Source organism: Diabrotica undecimpunctata, chromosome 7 (assembly GCF_040954645.1).
Source record: "Diabrotica undecimpunctata isolate CICGRU chromosome 7, icDiaUnde3, whole genome shotgun sequence".
In the NCBI taxonomy this organism is placed as follows: domain Eukaryota; kingdom Metazoa; phylum Arthropoda; class Insecta; order Coleoptera; family Chrysomelidae; genus Diabrotica; species Diabrotica undecimpunctata.
Window position 1 is genome coordinate 24,686,570 of NC_092809.1, and position 23,192 is coordinate 24,709,761.

Below are 23,192 nucleotides of genomic sequence, written 5' to 3' on the forward strand. Positions count from 1 at the left end.
ATAATGGCAAGAACAGCGGAAGATCTACAACATCTAGTTGAAAGTATGAATGAGATATGTAATAACTATGGTATAAGGATGAACGTCAAAAAAACCAAATATATGACCTTCAGTAAGAATCCAATACAAGACACTAGTATCGCAATAAACGGTACCCAACTCGAAAAAGTAAGCGAATACAAATACTTGGGAACCCTCATCAATGAAACAGGTGACCAAAATCACGAGATAAAAAGACGTATTGAAATTGCCAGGTCTACCTTTATAAAAATGAAAAAATTATTTTGTAATCGTGATATTAGTATTCAGCTACGACCTAGAATGTTAAAATGCTATGTATTCAGTAGTTTGTTTTACGGTGTTGATGCATGGACTCTTAAATAGAGGAATGTTAAAAATCTTGAAAGCTTTGAGATGAAGACGCAGAAATCCAGGCCGTAGAAGAATGTCCTGGATGAGAAATTTAAGAGAATGGTAGTGAAGTACCACTAACGAATTATTAAAAACAGCAGTAAATAAAATTAGAATCGCCCTAATGATATCCAATCTCCGATAGGAGAGGCACTCAAAGAAGATGTTATTAACAAATTAAGGTCAAAAAATGGTCAATTTTCTTTTTTCGACTATCAGCAAAAAGTGAAGCATTGAAACAAATTTGAGAGTAATAAACTTATAAATCATATAAAAAACTTCAAAATGTTTTTTTTAATGTTTCTATCCCTATTTGTTGAGTTTAGAAAGTTGCAAAATAAGTCAGAAATTTCGGTTTTTTATAAATGTTAATAACTTCCTAAAAAATGAATTTAGAACCTTCATATTACATGAAATATTGGTTCTTGTCGTGATTAAGGTATGATCAAAATTTCAAAGCGATCGATCAAATAGTTTAAAAAATTAAATTTTTTTGCAACAAAATAAGTCAGACTCAGTCAACTCTTAAATTTGTTTCACATGCTTCACTTTTTGGTGATGGATGAAAGACTTTAATTTGTTAATAACTAATTAGGTCCAAAAAATCTGCTGCAGGAAACATATAGGTTCTTGTTATAGAGGTCCATACTACTCAAACAAACTGTCGTTTGCCTGGCGGGTCAGTGTAACGAAAAAAAAAATCTTTCCTGGTCTAATGCTACCAACTAGACATATAAATAGGGAATTTACGGCTTACCCTAATTACCACCTTTTTTAGGGTTCTAGACCACTGAATGATTAAATCTTAATAAAAAAATACTTACGACTGTTGAGCAGCTTGTGGCTGGATATTAAATCCAGTATTTGTTGGGAAAGTATTACTCTGAAAAGTTCCTAATCCTGTTGTACCAGTATTATTGAAAAACCCTCCAGGTTTGACAGTATTGTTTCCAAAAAGTGGGGCAGCTTGAGGTTGTAAGCCTAAATAACATTTTTAAGATTATATAAATTAATTTGCTATGTAATCTATATACTTACCGGTACCAAGTGCGTTACCAAATGCGGGAGTTTGTGTAGTCCCAAAAGCAGGTGCTGCTGGTTTACCAAGGGTGGAACCGAATGTGTTTGTGCCAAAAGTATTGGTGGTTTGTCCGAAAGCAGGTGTAGTCGACGTTTGTCCAAAAATTGGCTTATTTGGTTGAAACAGACTAGATGCCTGTGTTGATGCGGGCGTAGAAAATGAGAAATTGGCATTTGGCGCACTTCCAAATCCTACTGTAGGCTGAGCCGGTTTTCCAAAAATCGATCCAGCTGTATTCTACAAGTAAAAAATATTAATAAATGGATAATTACGATGTCTTCAGTTGAAGGGTAGAAACAATATGCATCATATACTTTTTCTATCAATATGAACAACTGTTATAAACTATAAACTTTTGTGCTCGAAGTTAACATAACAATAATTAATGAGTATTATCTCAGCGTTTTTAATGGACATTTAATTTACCTGTGTGTTTGTTTGACCAAAAAGACCTCCTCCAGTATTAAATCCAGATTGCTGGGTAGTTGCCGTGTTTGTACCAAAAATAGATGGTGTTACACTACCAAACGCTTTTGGTTGTTGTGCTGCTCCAAATGGATTGTTAGTTTGTGTATTGCTTCCAAATCCAAAATTCATAGACGATGTACTTGTAGGGGTTGCAAATCCTTTAAAAAGAAACAATTATATTAATTATGTTAACATCAGTATCATACAAAATCTAGAATTATTTTTCGTATTTCTTTTTTATATTTCTATAATGATATTCGTATTTCTTTGGAATTTAATGTGTTATGTTAATAAAATTACTGCCTAGTACAATCACGTGAAAGTACTTTGATATACTTATACATCATTCAACATTGAAACTCTGGATTGGGAGATTAAAATTAATGCTGTAATAAAAAAACGGGTGTGGCAGTCCAGTGGGACTGCCGGTAGAAGTTATATTTCTATACACGCGTTCGTCGTTACAAATTTATATGGGAGTCAATCTGCACAATCATTACATATGTAATGCTATAAGTAAGAGAGAGCAGAAAGAGAAACAGAATTAGGTATATAAGTATATGGTGCATCGTTTGATGTATATCAAAAAGTATTGGGATTAAAATACCATTATTACTAATGTGCAGCTACATTGTGCAGCTATGGAGTATTGGACAAAGAAGTGAGAAATCAAGTACAAGAAGCAAATAGACTGACAGGATGAATTAATAACACTATATGGCGAAACAGACACATTAACACTGAGATGAAGTCAAGAATTTATAAAGTCAGTGTAAGACCAATAATGACATATGCCTCAGAAACAAGACCCGACACAGCCACAACACAAAGGCTACTGGAAACGGCAGAGATGAGAGTGAGAGTACCGAGAAGAGTTACAGGAAATATGCAGAGAGATCGAAAAAGAAGCGAAGGCATTAGAAGAAAATGTACCGTACAGTATATAAGCGAAAAATTAAAATGGAATAACCTCATAAGCATAATGGGGGTGACCCGTGTCGTGAAAATAGCAAAAGTTAAGTCATCAGAAGTATTGGCAACCTTCCATAGATCTATTAATTCGTCAATGAACAAGCAGAATTGCTTATAAAGAATAAGAATAAGAAATTCAATAGGGCTCGACCTTGGACCAAGCTATGTATCAAGTATCAAATTTTTAGGATTTTTCCTTTATAGTTATAGCACATAAAGGCAGAAAAATAGACAGACAATAACTATTCAGTCCTTAATAATAAATATTACAAGGGTCAAACATTTTAGTATATAGTTTGTTCTCATAAATTGTGGACATAATTACAACATATTCTAGCGAAAATGAATGAATTTATTCAATATGCTAACGTGGAAAAAAAACGAACTCTTTTCTGAACCTTAAAACTTGAATTACTAAATTTTTAGGTAACTGAACTAAGCCTCAGTTTTATTAATAGCGTCTTGGCGCCATTTTGTAAGATACTTTTAAATGGGACCATGGAGAAATTAATATATTATTTGAAAGCACGTGTATAAATCATTAAGTCCCTGGATTTTTTTTTATTCTTTGTGGCACCGTTTCAAAATCCTAACTAAATTGTGAAAATCTTATTAAATTAACTCTCGGTGAAAGAATAACTCTTTCTTCCCAGATGGATAACGTCACTAGTATCATATTTATGCTAAAAAAATCTTAATTTAAAAATAAAATCCACTTTTTTGGGATTTATCTCCATACATATAAACATATACATAAAAGAAATTTCAAATAATCATTATATTTGTCCTTTTCATCTCTACGCCCATGACTACTATAATATGTACTAAATATTCAATTATAAATAAAATAGTTTGGAAAATTAAATAATGTATAAAATTATCGAAACAATATTAAAAAAGATATTATGATTTTTCCATTCTTTGATTTTTAAAACCAAAGTGACAAAAATCAGAACATAATAATTAAAAAAAATATATTCCCTTATTGTGATCGAACTTGCGACTTCTGATTCTAAATACCGCGCTTCAACTCATTCGACCAGTAACCTTAAATAATAAGGTGGCTAATCAATGTCATTATTTGACAACAACATTATTAAGATGTCAGTTTTTTGGTTGTATTTTGTGTTTGTGTTTATTTATTTATTGTATTCCAAAAGTAGAAAGGTTATTACGAATCAGAGAAGTTCCAGGAAGAATATTTATTTGTAAAAGACTTTGGCCAAATGTATATATCTACCGAATTAATATAAAATAATAATATTAATAAATATTAAATATATTTACAAAAGGAACATTTTTATTCTCGAGAGAGAAAATATATCTTCTGTCTCTCTCTTACCTATATCTTACATATGTAATGATTTTGCCGATTCACTCCCGTACAAATCTCCAACGTCGAACGCGCGTATAGAAGTATAATTTCAATAAATAATAAAATTACTTTGGTAAATTTTAAAAATATTTAAAATTTAAAAATACAGGAAACAGTATGAAGCTTCGCGTTAGTCGACAGTACCGCCTACTGTACCACGTTTTTTGAAAATAGGCAGTACAGGACAACCCGATTAAAAAAAATCAACTATGTCCCTATTAACAACCAATAATACAAAGGTTCTATTAGGATATTCAAAGGAGCGAGAACGGCTTACACTATATATTAGACCAAGAGTGATAGCATATGATAAGTATAGATTGGAGTTAAAAATACACAAGAAAATAAATATATAGTAATATATAAACACCGAATTATCGATTGTAAATTTGAAAGAACTGCCAATACAACTTATGTGATGCAAAATAAAAAGCGACTGGGACCCATTTTCAAATTTTTTCCACCCTTCTCCACCCAGGAAACTTTTAAAATTCTTCTATAGCATCACATTTCGAAAGCCTCAAGGCGATTTAGATCGATTTTATTCACAGTCCAGCACTCGACACCATAAAGTAAGAGAAAGAACACATAGCAGCGAAGTAGGCGGATCCTCCATGCCAATTTTAGGTCTCTGTCCAACAGTCCAACACCTTGGACATCCTTCTAAAAGCCGCTCTAGCCTGCTCTATCTTAGATCTAATTTCGCCGTGACTTTCTGAGTTACAATTTAATTGCTGTCCAAGGTAAACGATTTTATCAACTTGCTCAAGTTTGGTATTATTTACATATATAGACGGTTTTATATGCTGCTGTTTACTTATTACGAGTATTTTGGTTTTCCGTATGTTCAGATCCAGACCTGCCTCCCTACAACTCTCATCGACCCTATCAAGTAGTGTTTGCAGATCTTCTTGACTAGAAGCTAGGAGTACTGTATATCGCAAATTATTGATGACTTCACCGTTCACAAGTATTCCTTCTTGTTTTTCAGAAAGTGCTTTTCTGGAAAATTCTTTCGTAGTAAACGTTGAAAAGCAGAGGTGACAAGAGGCATCCCTGCCGTACTCCTCTTTTAATATTAAGAGCCTGTGATTCCACACCATCTACTAAAACTGATGTTGTTTGAACTGATCCAATATAAATTGGCAATTATTCGAACATTTCTGCCGTCCAAGCCAATGTCTTTTAGAGCTTCTAATCTGAAGATTGGAACACTTAAATTCTACGTTTTTTGTCTTCGTTTAAATTTTTTACGAAAAAAAAAAAAACAGAATCGTAATAACTGATAAAACCAGAGACGCCGGGAAGAGTACAGCTTCTATTAGTCAGTGACGCAAGGAACAAAATTCGGATAAAGACGTCCACGAAGAACAACGTGACTTAAACACCTAAAACGTGATCTGAATAAACAACTGAAAATCTTTTTCCGGATAGCCCTGTATAATGTTATAAGACAAAATGCAAAATAGCTAACGTTCGTTAAGCAGATATAATAATCCAAGAAGTATTTTTACTACTCCAATCGTCAGATACGAAAATGCCACTGAATCTCTAAAAATCATACGAATAAGCTGAATTTTGCCGAGAATGTCAATTTTAGGACGCCAAAAAAGATGCAAAAAGTTTACCACTCTTACCATCGGGCTTTCTCCTAAAACCCTCCTCTATGAAAGGGGTTTTAGGAAAAAGCCCGATGTTTTTATTTAGCTCATGTTGATTTCTTTCTTAACAATATCGGCATTTATCATAATTGGATCAAAAGTTTTTATTAAAAGATTTGTAACTAACTTTAAAAAACGGAGTTATAGCCTATGTTATTCTGTTTTCATATAAAATTATCACTAACCTGCTGCCGGTTTTCCAAAAAGTCCTCCAGTTTGTTGTTGCTGAGTTGGCATTCCAAATCCAGTGTTTTGTCCAAATGTTGTTGTACTCTGACCAAACCCAGTAAATGCTGGCTTAGAAGCATCAGGTTGTCCAAAAAGCGACGGGGCGGACGAAACTTGATTTCCAAATGGCGTTGCACCAAATCCACTTTGCTGTTGAGGTCCTAAAATAAATTGCTTTATGAGATTTGCTCCCGGTTCAGTACATATTGTTAGCTATCATGCTTTGCTTGCATGACGGCGAAATAAAATATTCACAATCAGCACCAACTCTGTATGTGCTCTTGAAAATATGTGTCATTACTGTAAAATGAACATCAATTATGCATATTCCCTTTAACATATTATGCCACATTACTGTAAAAGGAATTAAGGAAGCAAAATATTTATTCGTTAAATCATATTTGACTTCAATTACCGGCATTCCAAGTTGCATGCTCTTAAGAAGAAGCATTTAACTTATACAGTAACCCCTCGTTATTCGCGAAATCATCAACCGCGGTTTTGCTTAGGCGCGGTTTAGATATCCGACCAATCGACTTTTGACAAATGCTCCAATCTATACAGTCTACACGGTAATTCACTGGCGTCCGATGATATTACTCCTATGCCCTATGCATCGCATTTCTTCTTCTTCAAGTGCCATCTCCGGGGCGGAGGTCGGCAATCATCACAGCTATTCGGACTTTTGAGACGGCTGCTCTGAAAAGTTCATTTGATGTACATCCGTACCACTCTCTCAGGTTGCGCAGCCATGACATTCAACGCCTCCCTATGCTTCTCTTTCCTTGGATCTTTCCCTGCATAATCAGTTGGAGCAAGGTGTATTTCTCTCCACGTGTAATATGTCCGAGATATTCTAACTTTCTTGTTTTTATTGAATTTAAAATTTCCATTTCTTTGTTCATCCTTCCCAGAACCTCTTTGTTTGTGACGTGTTCTGTCCATGATATTTTCAGAATTCTTCTGTACACCCACAGCTCAAACGTTTCCAGTTTTTTCATTGATGTCGTATTCAAGGTCCAAGATTCCATTCCATAAAATAAAGTCGAAAAAACATAGCACCTCGCCAACTTAACTCTTAGTTCCAGTTTTAAATCCCTGGTACATAGAACTCTTCTCATTTTGTTGAAATTTGCTCTAGCTTTTTCTATTCTTATTTTTATCTCCTGATTGTAATCATTTGTGGAGTTAATCATTGTTCCCAGGTATGCATATTTGTCCACTTGTTCGACGCATCACATTTAGTAGTAGGTATTTCACAGATATGTACACACACATTATGTGCTTCTTCGCATTTCGCGTAGGATAGATAAAAAATTCAGTTTTTAGAATGTTTGGCTGCAGGAGAATTATGTGGAAGTGCCGCAAAGAAGTTTAAAGTGAATGAGTCTGAATGAATGAATTAAAGTAACTTGTTTTTCGCGATCTCAAACCTTGGAAAAATGAATGCCTGCTTGTACTTTCATATCGGAAAATGAGAAACCTGCACGAGGCTTTAAAGCAACAAAGGACAGGTTAACTGTTTTATTTTGTTGTAACGCTTTTTTTATAAATGATCTATACTATAACTTTTGAAACTATGTGTATATCTAAAAGCAGTTTGTGTTTAGTTGAACATTTTGAAACAAAAGTAGGGTAAAACCAGGAAATACCTCCAATGTCAAATATGGTTTAACGAGGACTGTTCAAAATATGTTAACTCATGTGATCTTCACGGTAAAGTGTTCCCACAAGAAAAAAAAATTCACAAACCGACTGACTCTGGAAATATATTTTTGAAGCAAAATATCTCTTTATATTTCCTTCCCGATTTTATCTTACTGAATTATAGAGATTCTTTCAAAAACTCTTTTTACTCTTTTTGGCTGCTTCAATGAGGCAAACAACAAAATATTTAAATTGAATATATTTTACTAACCTTTTCTGTTTGCGGCATAATCTTCATATCTCAATTCTTCAAAAGATTTACTCTCATAATCCTTCATACAAGTTATACTGTGAAGTTTAGTGTTAATACTATTGGAAACACCATTTTTTAGCATTGTGTCAGTTCCTGTAACAGCATTGAATTTCACACCTCCAGTTCCTGTAGCCTGTTGTCCAAATGCAGAAGATGTGCCAAATAAATTACTTGTTGAAGGCTGAAATATGCCAGATGTTTGTGGTTGAGCTGCTTGTTGGCCAAATAGAGTTGGTTGTGCAGGTTGAGATCCAAAACCAAATGCTGCTGGTTTGTTTTGTTGGCCAAATGTGGAAGAAGTGTTAAAAAGACCTCCAGCAGCAGGCTGTTGTTGTTGTCCAAAAAGGGTAGCAGTTCCTTAAAAATATAAATAATTATAATTTATCTACTGTAGGTTTATACAAAATAAAGAGTAGTTTTTATTTTCTTACCAAAGCCTGTAGAAGGTGTGGAAGCAGGTGTTCCAAAACCAGTACCTGCATTTTGAAATAAATTATTTGGTTGGGCTTGACTTGATGGAAAAAGTGACGTGGTTGCGGGTTGTCCAAATGCAGAAGTTGAAGGGCTTCCAAATCCACCTGCAGGTTTACCAAATAATTGGCCTGTTCCAAAGGGGTTTGGTGTAGATGCAGTAGATGCTCCAAATCCTATGAATTTCCATATAAGTATTATTTACTGATTAGAATTATTTAATTTTATATTATACTAATTATGATAATTTTTTATAGCAAAAAAATGAATTTGTATGAAGCAAAAATGAATCATACATTATCAAAACTGTCAAAATTTGTTCTGAAAAGGTGATGAATTGCGAAATATCTGTGCTTATTTAAATAGTTTGAGTAGTGTAGGAGCCAAAATATCAGTGTTAGTGGATCACTGTTACAAAAAAGCCAAAATATACTCTAAATCATTGGTAGTGGCTAATTTTAAGGAAAGAATTACAAGATTTGTTACATGGTTACAAATCTGGCAATATACTCATTTATGATGAAACAGGGTTATTTTTTAAATGTCTTCCTGATAAGACTCTATTTTTTTTAATGATAAATGCCATGGTGGGAAGCATAGTAAGGAACATTTGACTATTCTGCAAGCAGCAAACATGTCAGGCACACAAAAACACTCATCATTAGTCATTGATAAATCTAAAAAAGTTGTTTTTCAAGATGCCAATCACTACCTTTGAAATACGAATCAAATAGAAAAGCATGGATGACTTGTGCAATTTTCAAAAACTGGCTCATAAACAATGATCATAAGAAAATGGCCAAAGAAAAATATTGTTATTCGTTATTAATTGCACAGCCCATAATGATATTCCACAAATGAAAGCAATTAAAATCAAATATCTGCCGCCAATACCACATCAAAATTACTGCCTATCAAGTTATCATTATGTTATCGGGAATATGTCGAGAATAATATTTAAGAAAAAAAAAAGGATTCTACTATAGATGTATCGTAAGCCACGAAAATTGCTGATAAAGCTTACCGAAATGTAACTACAACTACTACAAAAATAAACTGTTATGAACACTGTGGTTTTAAATCGTCGTCAACAGAGGAAGCGGAAACCGAAGATATTTCTATTTCACCTCCTGTAGAATGGAATACAGCAGTATTTGAATCAGGAGTATCTTTTGAGAACTTGGTTACGTGCGATGATGTAGTTATGACTGCTGGGACATTATCTGATGACGAAATTATCATTTCAGTAGCTCAGAAAATCGATACTAATGATTTATATGATATAAAAGACTTAAATAATACTACACGCGCTCCATGGGTTTCCATCAAAGAGGCAAGAACAGCATGGATTACTTTACAGTATTTTATAGAGCAAACCAGCAAATCTAAAGAACAAGATTTTTCTGTCCTTTATACCTTTGACAATGCTACAGATAGAAAATAACCGAATTATCTAAACAAAAAAAAATCTGACTTTTTTTAATGTCATCTTCTTCATGTGCCATCTCCTCTAAGAAGGTTAGCAACCATCATGACAATTCGCACTTTCGATACCACTGCTCTAAAGAGGTCAGCAGAAGTGCAGTTAAACCAAGCTCTCAGATTGTTTAACCAGCAGATGCGTCTTCTTCCGCGACTCCTTCTACCCTGTATTCTTCCTTGTATTATTAATTGCAGCAAGTTATAACGCTCGCCCCTCATGACATGTCCCAGATATTGCAGTTTTCTGACTTTAATTGTATTTAAAACCTCTTTATCTTTTCCCATCCTTCTCAACACCACGACATTCGTGACTCTATCCACCCAACTTTAATGTCATACTGTTTTATTTTAAGGACGTTTTGTAATAATGTTGATTTATAATAAAATAAAATGTTTGTTACCTCTGTAACTTAAATTTTTATTTATTTCACTTCTATAACTCAAAATTACTTAGTAAGAATTAATCTCAACCTCCTTATGTCAAATCAAAATCCACCAAGTGGAAATCCTCTATCAGTCAAAAACTCTATAGCTCGAATTTTTTTGGGGTCTCCTTTAATGTTCGACTTTATAGAGGTCCTGTATATATATAACGCGCGACATAAGTTAGAGATATTGCCAATATAATGGTAATGATACTACATTCTGAATCAATTATTTGTAAGTAAAATATTAAAAAATTATAGTTTTAAAAAAACATGAAAATTTGAGACCTTATAAAAAGAATCGACGAAAAAAAAAACATAAGTATTGACAAAGCACCTCCACATCCATTTGAAAGTGACCCTTGTTTTCTCAAACGAGATAAACAAATAATTGTTTAAAAATTATTTGACTGATTGTGACCATCTTTCGCAACTGTAGTAACTACATAAAAACTGACATTATGAAATGTGATTTAAATGTTTTTATTGTTTATTTATATATAAATATGTCAACTATATAAATGGTTGACCTCAACATTTATTTGCCTCGCAAAAGAGAAAAATGCTAGAGAATGCACCGGCCACCGCACCATAAGCCTGATGTCTCACACTTAAAATGTTTTTAAAGATCATCCATAAACGCATAATTACCAAATACTTGATATGGATATTGAAGAAACCCAATTTGGATTCCGTAGAGGCGTAGGTACCCGTGAAGCTCTCTTTGCATTCAACGTACTAATCCAGAGATGCTTGGATGTGAACCAAGATATGTACGTCTGTTTCAGGCTTTCGATAAAGTCCGCCACAAAGAGCTAATTTACGTCCTCAAAGCAAAACAATTACAATACAATGACCTTCGAATTATAACAAATCTATATTACAAACAGCAGGCACACATACGCATTAATGAACACACATCAGAAGAATTCGAAATTAAAAAAAAGTATGACAGGGATGTGTATTGTCACCACTACTATTCAATGCATACTCTGAAGAAATTATGAAAAGAGCTCTTACGAGAGAAACAGCATGAATAAAGGTATGGAGAAGAATATGGATTATCAATAAACATCAAGAAAACTAAATTTATGAGGATATCAAAAACCCAAAATAATGATGAAAGCCTGATAATTAACGGTAAAACTTTAGAACAAGTTGAAAACTACAATTATCTTGGCACAATAATGAATCACACAAATGATTACTCCAAAGAAATCAAAGTTCAAATAGAAAAAGCACAAACAAACTTCAATAAAATGAGAAAGGTACTTTGTGCAAGAGAACTGAAATTAGACTTGAGAGTTAGGCTTTCAAGGTATTATATTTTCTCGACTCTGCTTTACGGGATAGAAGCATGGACACTTAACGCGTCGACTACTATAAAGTTGGAAGCATTTGAACTGTGAGTGTATAGAAAGAATCCTGAAGATATCATGGACCTAGTTCGAGACCATGAGAAGCGTCAACAAAAGAATGGAAATATTGGAAACCATCAAGACACGAAAGCTTCAATACCTGGGGCATCTTATGCGTAATGAAAGATATACAATATACTTCAATTATCTCATGGTTGCGTAACTTGGGGGAATGGTATGGATGCACATCAATCGAACTATTCAGAGCAGCAGCATCTAAGATCAGCATAACCATGATGATTGCCAACCTCCGTCGCGGAGATGGCACGTAAAGAAGAAGATTGTTTATTTTAATAATTATAAACAATTGAAAAACATGCTTACTTTCGGGTTTAATTTGCCATAACTTTTTTGTTTATAAACATTTTTTAATTTAAAAAATCTCATTTTAAAGAGCAAGTATTTTCAAGAAAGTCGTCTGTTTAAAGTTTTTATCCAGAATGTGTAGTTTTTTCACAATATTGAAATGAACGAAAAAAGTCGCTTTTTTGCTTAAATGTCATGACGCAGTAAAAATTTCGATAACCACGAGATAATACACCTTTTTTATTGACTTCCCCCAGATATTCCAGTTAAAAAATAGCGCAAAGTAAATTTTCGATTTTTCAAGTAATTTTTCGGCTTCGTTTTATGGTATAAATAAACTATAACCAACTTATAAATTTAATTAAATTATTTATTTCTTTCAATAAAAAAAAAAAAACAAAAAACTAGTGTTTATTGTTGATGTATATATAGAAGTAACTAAATTAATATATACAGTTGTATAATTGTTTGTTAAGCTCTATCCCTAACTTATGCCTCGCAATTTAGATAATAAATCATCTTTAACTATTCTAGTTATCTATCTTATCGCATATTCTCTCGCCTAGCATACCTACTTTTTATATTTGATATTTGTAAATATTATTCTGTCCAAATTATAAATTACCTAAAATATATGTTTTTCGAAATTTCCTGTATATAAGACCTATAGAATAGGTACCTATTTTTATTTTTATAAAATGTTTATAAATAGGATTTAATTATAAAATAAAATAAATCTATTTAAATAAGCAATAATAAATAAATCAAAGACATTAGTATAGCAAATATAAAATTAACAAACTGCACAAGTCTACAATTTTGTTTATCTTAATTGCTCCACCAGTATTTTTTTCAGTTGTAACCAGTAAAGAGATGGGTACCTCATTGGAATCTAATCTCATTTTTTAAATAAAGTGCTAAATAAATACTTAATTACTTTTTGACAGTTTTGATATTTATTAGAGTTTAAAAAATATGGATCTCTTATCAAAGATAAATTTTGTATTTAATACAAAAATAAGTTTTAAAACAATAAAAATTATTTTATCAAACATTAAACTTCATTTTAAGTGTATGGAATTTTAGATTCTGCATAAGATTCTATAAAAAATTTGAATATGGTATCATGGTCTCACCATGATACCATACTTGAAAAAATAGCAAAGACCCAAAGAGCCATGGAAAAGCAAATGCTGAACATCAGGCTATCAGACAAGAAAAAAAAAGAAAGACAGCAAATGTTATAAGATGATTATACACTGGAGACCATATAGTTACAAACGAAAAAGAGGAAGGCCACAAATGAAATGATCAGATGACTTGAAGAAACACACAGGCCCGAAGTGGATACAAACTGCCTACAATAGAGAGACATGGAAGAAGGAAGAGGGGGCCTATGTCCAAAATTGGACAGCAAGGGCTGTATAGATAGAGATAGATAGATCATGGTCAAAATTTCATATTTTTTAAATATTCATACAGACAAACTTTTTAAAGTTAATATCTCATCAATTTACAACCCTATCTTAAAAACCTTTGCACACAAAGAGTAGGTAATATTATTTTAGAAATTCAATAATTTTAAATAAAACACCCTGTATTTTATAATTTCAATAAAAATAGAAATCAGTTGTCATACAATAAGTATTAGGGTTCTCTACAACTAAAGTTAATACTTTTGGAGATAATTGTGGTTTAATGCTAAAGATAAGATATTTATTGTTTTCCAGAAGGAAAATGAATTTCCTGTAGTCAACTGTATACAATAAATCCCAAAAATTTAAATTCAAAAGGTATGCCTGGTCCTGAGAGAAAGTGTCTACGAGGACTTGTTGATAGCAACTGATTGAAATGACAATATTGACATGTTAGGACGGAAGTCGGAACAAAGCAGTCAGTTTAACTGACTACTTTACATCAGTGCTGTTACTAGATATACTTTTTTAATTAAGGAATAATTAAGAATACGACATGAGGATTTTCATCAATGTAATAATGAAATTTATGGCAGTTAACAAGTCCATTGTTATAAAAATGCACTTATCGTAAAGTAAATAAAAAAAAACTTCATTGGATGCTATTTTATCCATAACCCATAAACAGAAATCGATTCTTTGTTGAAAATCTGGTTGATACAGGTCTGATACAACTGTACTTTATAGGGATGTGGGTTTTTGTATTATTCATACACTACTGCACTTACTTATTTCGGTTTCTGTACTAATGGCCCACTGAATTGTGTGATGATGTTCTATTAGGGAGCCAATAAACCTAAATTTGTTATTATAATTGTCTTTAACAGGTTGAGGATGCACAATTTTTTACATTTTACGTTTCCAGTAGCTCTAAACTGTTATAGTAATTTTTCAAGAGTACAGTAAAACCTCCCTTAACCAAAACCTTTTTAACCGAAACATCGTTTAACTGAAACGGCTGACAATTTCAATAATTTCGTCAATAAAAAGTTATTTTTTATTGCAAAACGTAAACAATTCCATTAATTTCACTCACTGATTGATGCCTATGTGTGTTGGGAAATCCCCAAATTTCCAAATCAAATCATTTTAAAGAAGCTCATGGATGTCGACTACTTTATTTTCAGAATGGTTCGAAAATGAATTCGTCCCAAGTGTAAAATCCTTTTTAAAATCAAAAAATCTTCCCATCAAAGCATTGTTGCTTGTTGGCAATGCGCCAACTCACCCTCAAAATCTACAAAGTGGTGACAATTGTCAGATTTTTGCCACTGAATGTCACGAGCTTAATTCAGCCGTTAGTCAAGGGAGTAATAGAGACATTCAAGGGACATTATAGAGGAGCATTCTTAAGACATCTGTTATTACAGGAGACGCATGAATCCAAAAGTGTTTCCGAAATTCTCAAATCTTTAACAATGAAACATGTTGTTTATTGGTGTGCTTAGTTGTGGGCCAAGATCAAATCTTCAAATGCTGGAACAAACTTTTTGATGGGATTTTGATTGACGATCCCAAAGAAGTAAATGGTAAAGGAACGACAGAAGAAATTAAACTTTAAAAAAAAATTTGCCGGGATGTGACGAAATTAACCAAGAAGAGTTACGTGAGTGGTTAGCAACCGATTACTCAGAAAGTGAATATATGGTTCTTCATCCAGACAACCTGAGCGTATCAGACGCCGAAGATGACGACCCAACAGACAACAGGCAGCACGAGACCGCCGACGAGATTTTCAATGCCTTAGAGGTAAGAATTTTATACAATAGACCTAATTAGTTAGGGACACGACAAGGTTCTTAATTTTTGTTGTCATTGATAAAGTTTTGTCCTTTTCAGATTGCTTTTACGTTTCGTTTAACAATCGAATGAGGCAAACTCATGACGTTCTGCAAATGAACGATGGAGAAATATAGCTGCGAAACATTGTTGCCAAACGAAAGAAAATAGAAGATTTCTTTAAAAAAGAATGTTAAACTTGTTTATTTTCCGTGATATTATTACTTTATTCTGTATCTACTTATTAGAAAACATTATGAAATCACCTCATAGTATTTTTTAACACCAATACTTTGACCAAGAATACTATAAAAATAATGTTATTTTTAACGGAAATTCTTGTTATCTGAAACGGCCTTCTCCCCAATTATTTCGGTTAACGGAGGTTTTACTGTATGTCTATTAGGCTTCTCTCGATTTGGGTATTTTTGGCCATAAACTTATGATGCTAATAAGCAGTTTTCATTGAACTGACCAAGAACAGAAATCATATCAATTCTTCCTTCTTTAGAATAAGATTTCATATTTAAAAATTGTTTTTGCACTTTTTACATTTGGTCACTTTGAACAATTTCTTTGTTCAATGATGGAAACCACTATTTTAACAAAAATATGTTTAATGTAAAAAATAGGTATTTACTGAATAACCAGTGAATTTGGGTATAGGGTTTTGGGTATAGGTTTTCAGGTGATATAGAAAAGGCAGAGTTGGGTCTTGCTGGAACTGCTTGCACATCCACAGTGGAATATACTGAAGAGGACACTGCCCAGTATTTTCATGATTTTAATCCAAGTGACTCAGAAGATGTGGATGATATAGATGAGGATTCTGCAATTCTGAGGATGCAAGATCAAGTAACATTTATTCTTTAACATGATAAAAAAGATTCTAACAGCACAACCTGTGGGAATGAGAAAATGGGATAGATCAAAGCTGAGGTGGATGGACGGGGTAACACAAGATGCGAGATGAGAAGATTGGAGTCAGCAACTGGAAAATGCAAGCAAGAAACAGAATAGAATGGCATAGAAAGCTTGAGAAGGTCAAGGCCCTCTAAGGGCTGTAGCACCAAGACGATGATGATGATGATGAAAGGGTCACTGAATTTAGCAATGATGTATAGGGTGCACAAAGAAAAATGTATTGAAGAAAAACCAGATTATGTCAAAAAATCAATGTATAAAAGAATTTTCGATACAAAATTCAATACAGGAATTCATAAAACAAAAAAGATCGATGATTAACATGTGAATTGTTTAAACTAGTGCAAGGAAACAAGAAGACATCATTTTAGAACATAAGACTCATCTAGAAGCAGTTGTCAAGATTCATTCATTCATTTTGGCTTTACAACCCTGTGTGGGTCCTAGCCTCCCCAAGAATTTTTCTCCAGTCGTCCCTATCCATCCCCTTCCTCCGCCAAGCATGTATTTCCATATTTCTCATGTCTTCATCGATGTTATCTAGGAATCTTGTTCTGGGTCTTCCTCTTCTTCTTTGACCAATAGGTCTATCAAGGAGCGTTTTTCTAGCTGGGTCGGTTTGCTCCATCCGCATTACATGGCCTACCCACCTCAGACGTCCAATCTTTATGTGTTTCAAGAGAAAGTAAACAATCAGACAAAGAGCTATGCTTGGAAAGGGAAGATCTCATGATTTATTGTTACAATCTTCAAGCTGTCCTGATTCTATCTTAAGGTGAAGTTGCAAAATTTTATTATAAATCTCGATTGAACATTCTAAATATTAGCATATTTGACCTATTTCAAAAACAGCGTTATTGTTATTTGTCACAAGGGACTTGCAAAACGAGGGTCAAATGAAATCGCTGCTTGTGTTTATCAGTATTTGAAAACAGTTTCAGAAAATAAACAAAAACAAAATATCATATTTTATACTAATAACTGTGTAGGTCAGAATAAAAACCAATATATTTTCTCTATCTATCTGTATTGTGTGGAAAACTTAGACATAGACAGTATCACTCATAAGTATTTAGTCACTGGCCATACAGCGAATGAAGGTGATTCTATGCATGAATGCATAGAAACAGAGAAGAAAAGAATAGTATAAAGAACCAGTAGGAATTCCTCAGAAGAAGAAAACTCATTTGAAGCAGCTGTGCGAAAAAGGGCAAATACTCACTTTTCATGTTGAGTTTTTTAGAAACCTACAGGAATCACCCAAAAAAAGAGTGTGGCACTTGAGGAGTGCCGAAAGAAGTGAACACTTCTTATAATGCGTTATTACTGTATGTAGGTTAATGAAATTTTATGTCTGCTTATTACTGAATTGTTAATATTTTTTTTATAATAATACTACTCATATAAGTTCTTTAAAACTTAAAAAATCATATTTTTTTCTTTAAAAATTTTGTTTAATGATTTTAGTAATTATATATGATATATAATCAAGAAGAGGTATTGTTGTGAAGCTATTTTCTTGTTGCATCTTAATGCAATTTATTATTTTTATTGGGAATAAGCCACAATTTTACTTTAAAATAAGTGTATTTTAAAGGAAATCGAAATATCAAAATAAACTTAGCATTTCAAAGTAAAATTGTGGCTAATTCTTAGTAAAAATAGTAAATTGTATCCAGAAGAAAACTCAGAAATGAGTGATTATGGTATACAAAACAAATATGAGCAGATTGGCGCAACCCAGTCGAGGACTCTGTCTCTCCTTTAAATAGGTCGCAATGATTCCAATCAAGATCCTACAGGCGAACCTTCAGCAGTAAGGTAGCTTTGGTGGAAGACCTTTTGCTATGAGAAGGTTTAATGTCGATTGTTGATTTGTGTGCATAAAAAAATTGAAGCATGTATGCTCTAAATTAATTATTTGAAAGTATGAAAAAATACTTACCAAATGATGTTGTAGGGGCGCCGGTTCCAAAAGCAGACTTTCCAAACATCGCAATTACTGACTTAAGACCTTAAATGTAATTTTCTAATCCTAAAATCCAGTTTATTAACCAATTATGTCTCGATAACTAACACTTCACCATCAAAATATCAACATAAATAAATCTAACTTGTTATTAATATATTTTTATATAAAAGCAACACTCCACCACTCGTTATAATCGAGTCGTTGACAGAATTCACTGAATTTAACGTATGACAGATGGCAGACAGATTGAAAGATTAGTTCCTACATGCGTATTGGTCAGAAGTCTCCTAAACAATTTATTAAACTTCTTTTTCTACTTACTTTAACAGTCACATTCGATTTTTTCGTTAAAACTAAGTTATTAAAAGTAATTTTTAAACATTCTTGTAGAATTTGTATTAAATAGGGGAAAAATGATTTAAAATCTTGTAATGTTAGAATAATTATTGTGCAAAATTTTGAAAGATGTCTTTAGCAGTGTTGCCATGGTTACAGGGAAAAGGAAAAATGACTCAGGGCTGAGATAATTTGATATAGGATTATAATATGTGGCAATTAAGTTTTTAATTCAAATTCAAATATTTGGAAAGTCCTAAAATAATGAAAAAGTGCGCATCCATTATAATACTAAAGAACACAAGGGAAAAGAAAACTATCAAAGGTGTATGTCCACAGAAAATTTCAACAGAAATAAATAGATATGAGAAACGATAAAAAAGTAAGGTAGAATAAAGTAGGTAATATTCTTGTATATATATTGAATACGGATACGGCAAAAATAATTTAAAATCTTGTAATATTAGAAATTATTGCGCAAAATTTTGAAAGATGTCTTTAGCAGTGTTGCCAAAATTGTACGAAAAAATGAGTCATAGGGTGGTCATAGATAAAAAAAGTGCGTAGGTATCCATTAAAAAACTAATTAATTATACTACACCAAAGAAGAAGTCGAAAACGAAAACTATCAATATAAAGTATCCACATAAAATCTCAACAGAAATAAGTAGATATGGTAGACGATTCGACAAATATGGTAAAGGAAAGAAATATGCAGAAAACATAATAATTATAAAATTCAAAAGTGACATAATAGGAATTGGGAGGTTCAATTTGTTTTCAGACTAAAAGAAAAGTTATTTGAACTTAATCCAAAAGAAAAGTTACCTATATTTCTAAAGACAAATTTTTGATAGGTGTCTGGGAGTTGTAAGTTAAGACCATAAAATAGCAGGAAGGAGTATTTGCTCTTAAAAGAGAATACATATATCTGTAATAATGATAATAAAGATAGTGGACGATATACTAAAAATTATATATATATATATATATATATATATATATATATATATATATATATATATATATATATATATATAAGGTTCTTGAACTCCTAAGTGGAGCATAGAGCTTCAGTGAAAACGCGCCATCGGGTTCTATTTTGCGCTAAGGCCTTCACCTCATTCCAAGGAATGAGGAACTAAAAATTAAGACACACGGAAAATCTGATCTCAAATTTTAACACCTCAATTTCATCGATAAGAAAATTCAGTTCTCATTGGAACTGGTGATGTTTTCTTAGAATTAGAATAGGTGGTCCACTCCACTATACTATACGTAGTATCAATATGGCAGCAGGTAATGCGTAAACAACAATACAGGAGAATTCTAGAGAACGCTCGGAGAAAGGCCCTGGTGAGGGTCGTTTGTGCATATAAGATGACTACAATAGTTGACTTATAAGACATAGCAAGGGTTCCACCAATTCACCTACTAGCGAAAGAGCAATCACGTATGGCATCAGTGAAAACGAGACAACACACGAAAGGGGATGAGACAAGGCCATAGAGAGACTCTCTACTTCATCACACAGTTCCACACGGTGAACGGCTCCTTCAGAACCTACCTGGTAATGATAGGGAAGCAATAAGACAGCAACTGCGTTGGAACGGTGGAACACTGCGTGTCCGATTGCATAAGATTCACGAACGAGAGGTAAAGAGCTATACGAAAAGGTGGGCGAATTATATAACAGAAGTTGCAGGAAGAGGAGAAAAGTTGACGGGACTCAATTCTTGATCGACTATACTAACGGTAATTTTGCTAATTTCAAGTATACTGTTGCTTACTGGTATGTATATAGGATTATGAGGACGTTCGTCAATGGATTAACACTTATCGGAAAGTAGAGAATGATGTTCGTAGGTCTGTCCTCGTAGAAGGCTCCTTCAGTAATGTTACATTCAAAAAGTAGACTCGATACTTTTATAATGTTTAGAGGATCGTCTGAAGAATGCATTTATGTTGGTGTCAACACTCTATTTGAGAAAAAGCTCAATAGTTGACCAAGACTATCGTCTTTCTCGAAAGTAACAGAAAATTTTACATTTAAGTGTATTGTTGTTCGGTCTTAAATTGAACTCCTGAACTGAATTGTATTAACCCATTTTGAATGTACGCTTCGATATCAGTAATTTCATAACATCCTGACAAAATTTTGATATTAAGAAACTTTGTACGATCATTTTGCTCATAGAAATAAAATTTTTCACCAGAAGTTTGGAATTGAATGTATGAAATTCTAGGACTGCTACATAATACTGCCGAAGCGAATCAAACAAAAGAGACACTTGGAGAGTAAACGAAAACTCGTTTATTGTACTTGTCAGGGTCAATAATCGAGACACGACTGTAGTACGTGGTAAAAGGTGTAGTCAGTTAAATACCAAAATATATTAAAAATTTCTTTATTTTTATTATCTGTTTATAATGTTACATGTTACTTATCATATTTTTGTTTTATTATTTTAATATGGTATTAAAACGTCATCATTATCATCAAAACGTCATCTGAGCTTGGTGGTTCTGGCGCATGTACCTTTTGTGGCAATTTGCTAAGAGCATCTGCATTCTGAATTTTTGAACCTGGTACGTAACATAATTCGTAATCATAAGCAGACGACATAAGAGCCCATCTAAGCATTCTGGGTGACAGTATCTCTGGAACACCTTTTTTCGGATTAAAAATACCCAACAATGGTTTATGGTCCGTTCTTATGCCTATTTTCCTGCCATATACATATTGATGGAATTTTTTAATGCCCGATATTATGGCCAGTGTTTCTTTGTCGATTTGGCAGAAATTTCGTTCAGTAGATGCTAGAATACAGCTATAGTACGCCACTGGATATTCACGTCCCTGATCATCACGTTAAGTAAGCACACAACCTATCCCGTAAGGGCTGGCATCACACGTCAAATATAAATCTTTTTGTTCACTGTAATGTCATAACACAGGTTCTTTCGCTAAAATTTCTTTTAATAAATCGGAAGATTTTTGTTCTATGAAACGCCACTGCCAGGGAACGTCCTTCCGGAGCAGTGCATGTAACGGATTCGCAATTGTTGTCTTGTCCTTTAGAAAAACATGATAAAAATTTAAGAGTCCAAGAAAAGCTTGCGACTCTTTTTTATTGGTTGGCGCAGGCGCATTAGTTATGGCCGCGATTTTGTCTTTAGTGGGCCGTAAATCGTCTTCACTAATTTTAAAACCAAGAAACTCTATAGTTTTTATTCGAAAAACGCACTTTTCTTTGCGCAAATGCAGTCCGTCTTCCTGGAAACGCGATAATACCACACGCACTTTTGAATCAAAGTCTATTTCTGAGCTACCGACTATTAAAATGTCATCGTAATAAGGTAGTACACCAGAAATACCCGTTAATCGAATGTGTACGAATTTTTGAAAAATTTGTGGAGCCACTGATATACCGAACTGTAAACGATTGTATTTAAAAGCCCCTTTATGCGTAATTATTGTTTGTGCTTTAGCAGCTTCGCGGTTGACACTTAACTGCAGATAAGCTTGCGCCATGTCGTTTTGCAAAAACTTTACCGTCCGCAAGTGTGGATAAGATACCCTGTACCGATGGCACTGAATAAGGTTCCGGATTTAACGCTAAATTCAATGTGGATTTGTAGTCAACACAAATCTTAACCTCCCCGTTTTCTTTGCAAACAGTCACAATTGGGGTGCACCATTTTGGGTGCGTAATCTAAAACCCCTTTCGCAATAAGCCTGTCCAGTTCAACTTCGATTTTGTCTTTTAGCGCAAATGGAACTTTACGAGCTTTACACATAACCGGCTTTACATTTTTGTCCAACGAAAAACTTATCGGGGGACCCCGGTAAGATCAAAATCTGTATTAAATACATCTGGGTATTCTTCTGAATAATTAATCATTGATAAAATTTGACTTACCCCAACTATGGTTAAACCTAAACTATCAAACCAGTTTCTGCCGAGTAGACTGGCGCGATTTCCTTCCGTGACTATGAGAGGAAGTGTCGCTGATCTTGGACCTCTCTTTACCTCCATTTGACACTTACCCAGTGTGGGTATCACTGTATTTTGATAGTCCCGTAAAATAACACTGGATTTATCTATTTTAGATCGATTTTCACTAAAGATTTCATGGTAGGTTGATTTGTTTATCACTGAATAACTCGCGCCCGAGTCAACCTCCATTTTCACTTTTTGGTCATTGAGTAGCACATCTACTAAATATTTACCTAAAATTCATAGTCACTACTTTGATAAAAAACACTCTGAGTGTTCCCCGAAACCGGCTCGGTATTGGACGTAGAGTTCACGGTAGTCTGATGTACTTTGCGTTTGTGATTTTGGTTCTTCTTTTTAGCAAAACAACTTTCCTGCAATAGGCACAGGTTGATTTAATGTGTTCACAAGATTCAGGACAATGTTCTTTTTCGCACCGAAAACATT

At 33.4% G+C, this 23,192-nt stretch overlaps 1 protein-coding gene across 2 annotated transcripts in view; it reads right to left on the bottom strand.

Annotated features, from left to right (window-relative positions):
• The window catches only part of Nup98-96 (nuclear pore complex protein Nup98-96), a 64,059-nt gene extending 45,200 nt beyond the window's left edge, over positions 1-18,859 (bottom strand). Inside the window, exons 1-8 of one of the 2 annotated variants that reach the window (XM_072536869.1) lie at positions 18,730-18,859; positions 18,382-18,471; positions 8,588-8,803; positions 8,115-8,513; positions 6,154-6,357; positions 1,919-2,118; positions 1,450-1,729; positions 1,236-1,392 (exon numbers count right to left, since the gene is read on the bottom strand). In XM_072536869.1, coding sequence (XP_072392970.1) covers positions 1,236-1,392; positions 1,450-1,729; positions 1,919-2,118; positions 6,154-6,357; positions 8,115-8,513; positions 8,588-8,803; positions 18,382-18,430 — 1,505 coding nt within the window. In that variant the 5' untranslated portion in view covers positions 18,431-18,471; positions 18,730-18,859. Of the gene's footprint in view, positions 1-1,235; positions 1,393-1,449; positions 1,730-1,918; positions 2,119-6,153; positions 6,358-8,114; positions 8,514-8,587; positions 8,804-18,381; positions 18,696-18,729 lie in introns of those variants that run through there. The other variant, XM_072536868.1, reaches the window with a different exon arrangement.
• Positions 18,860-23,192: the final 4,333 nt, after the last annotated feature.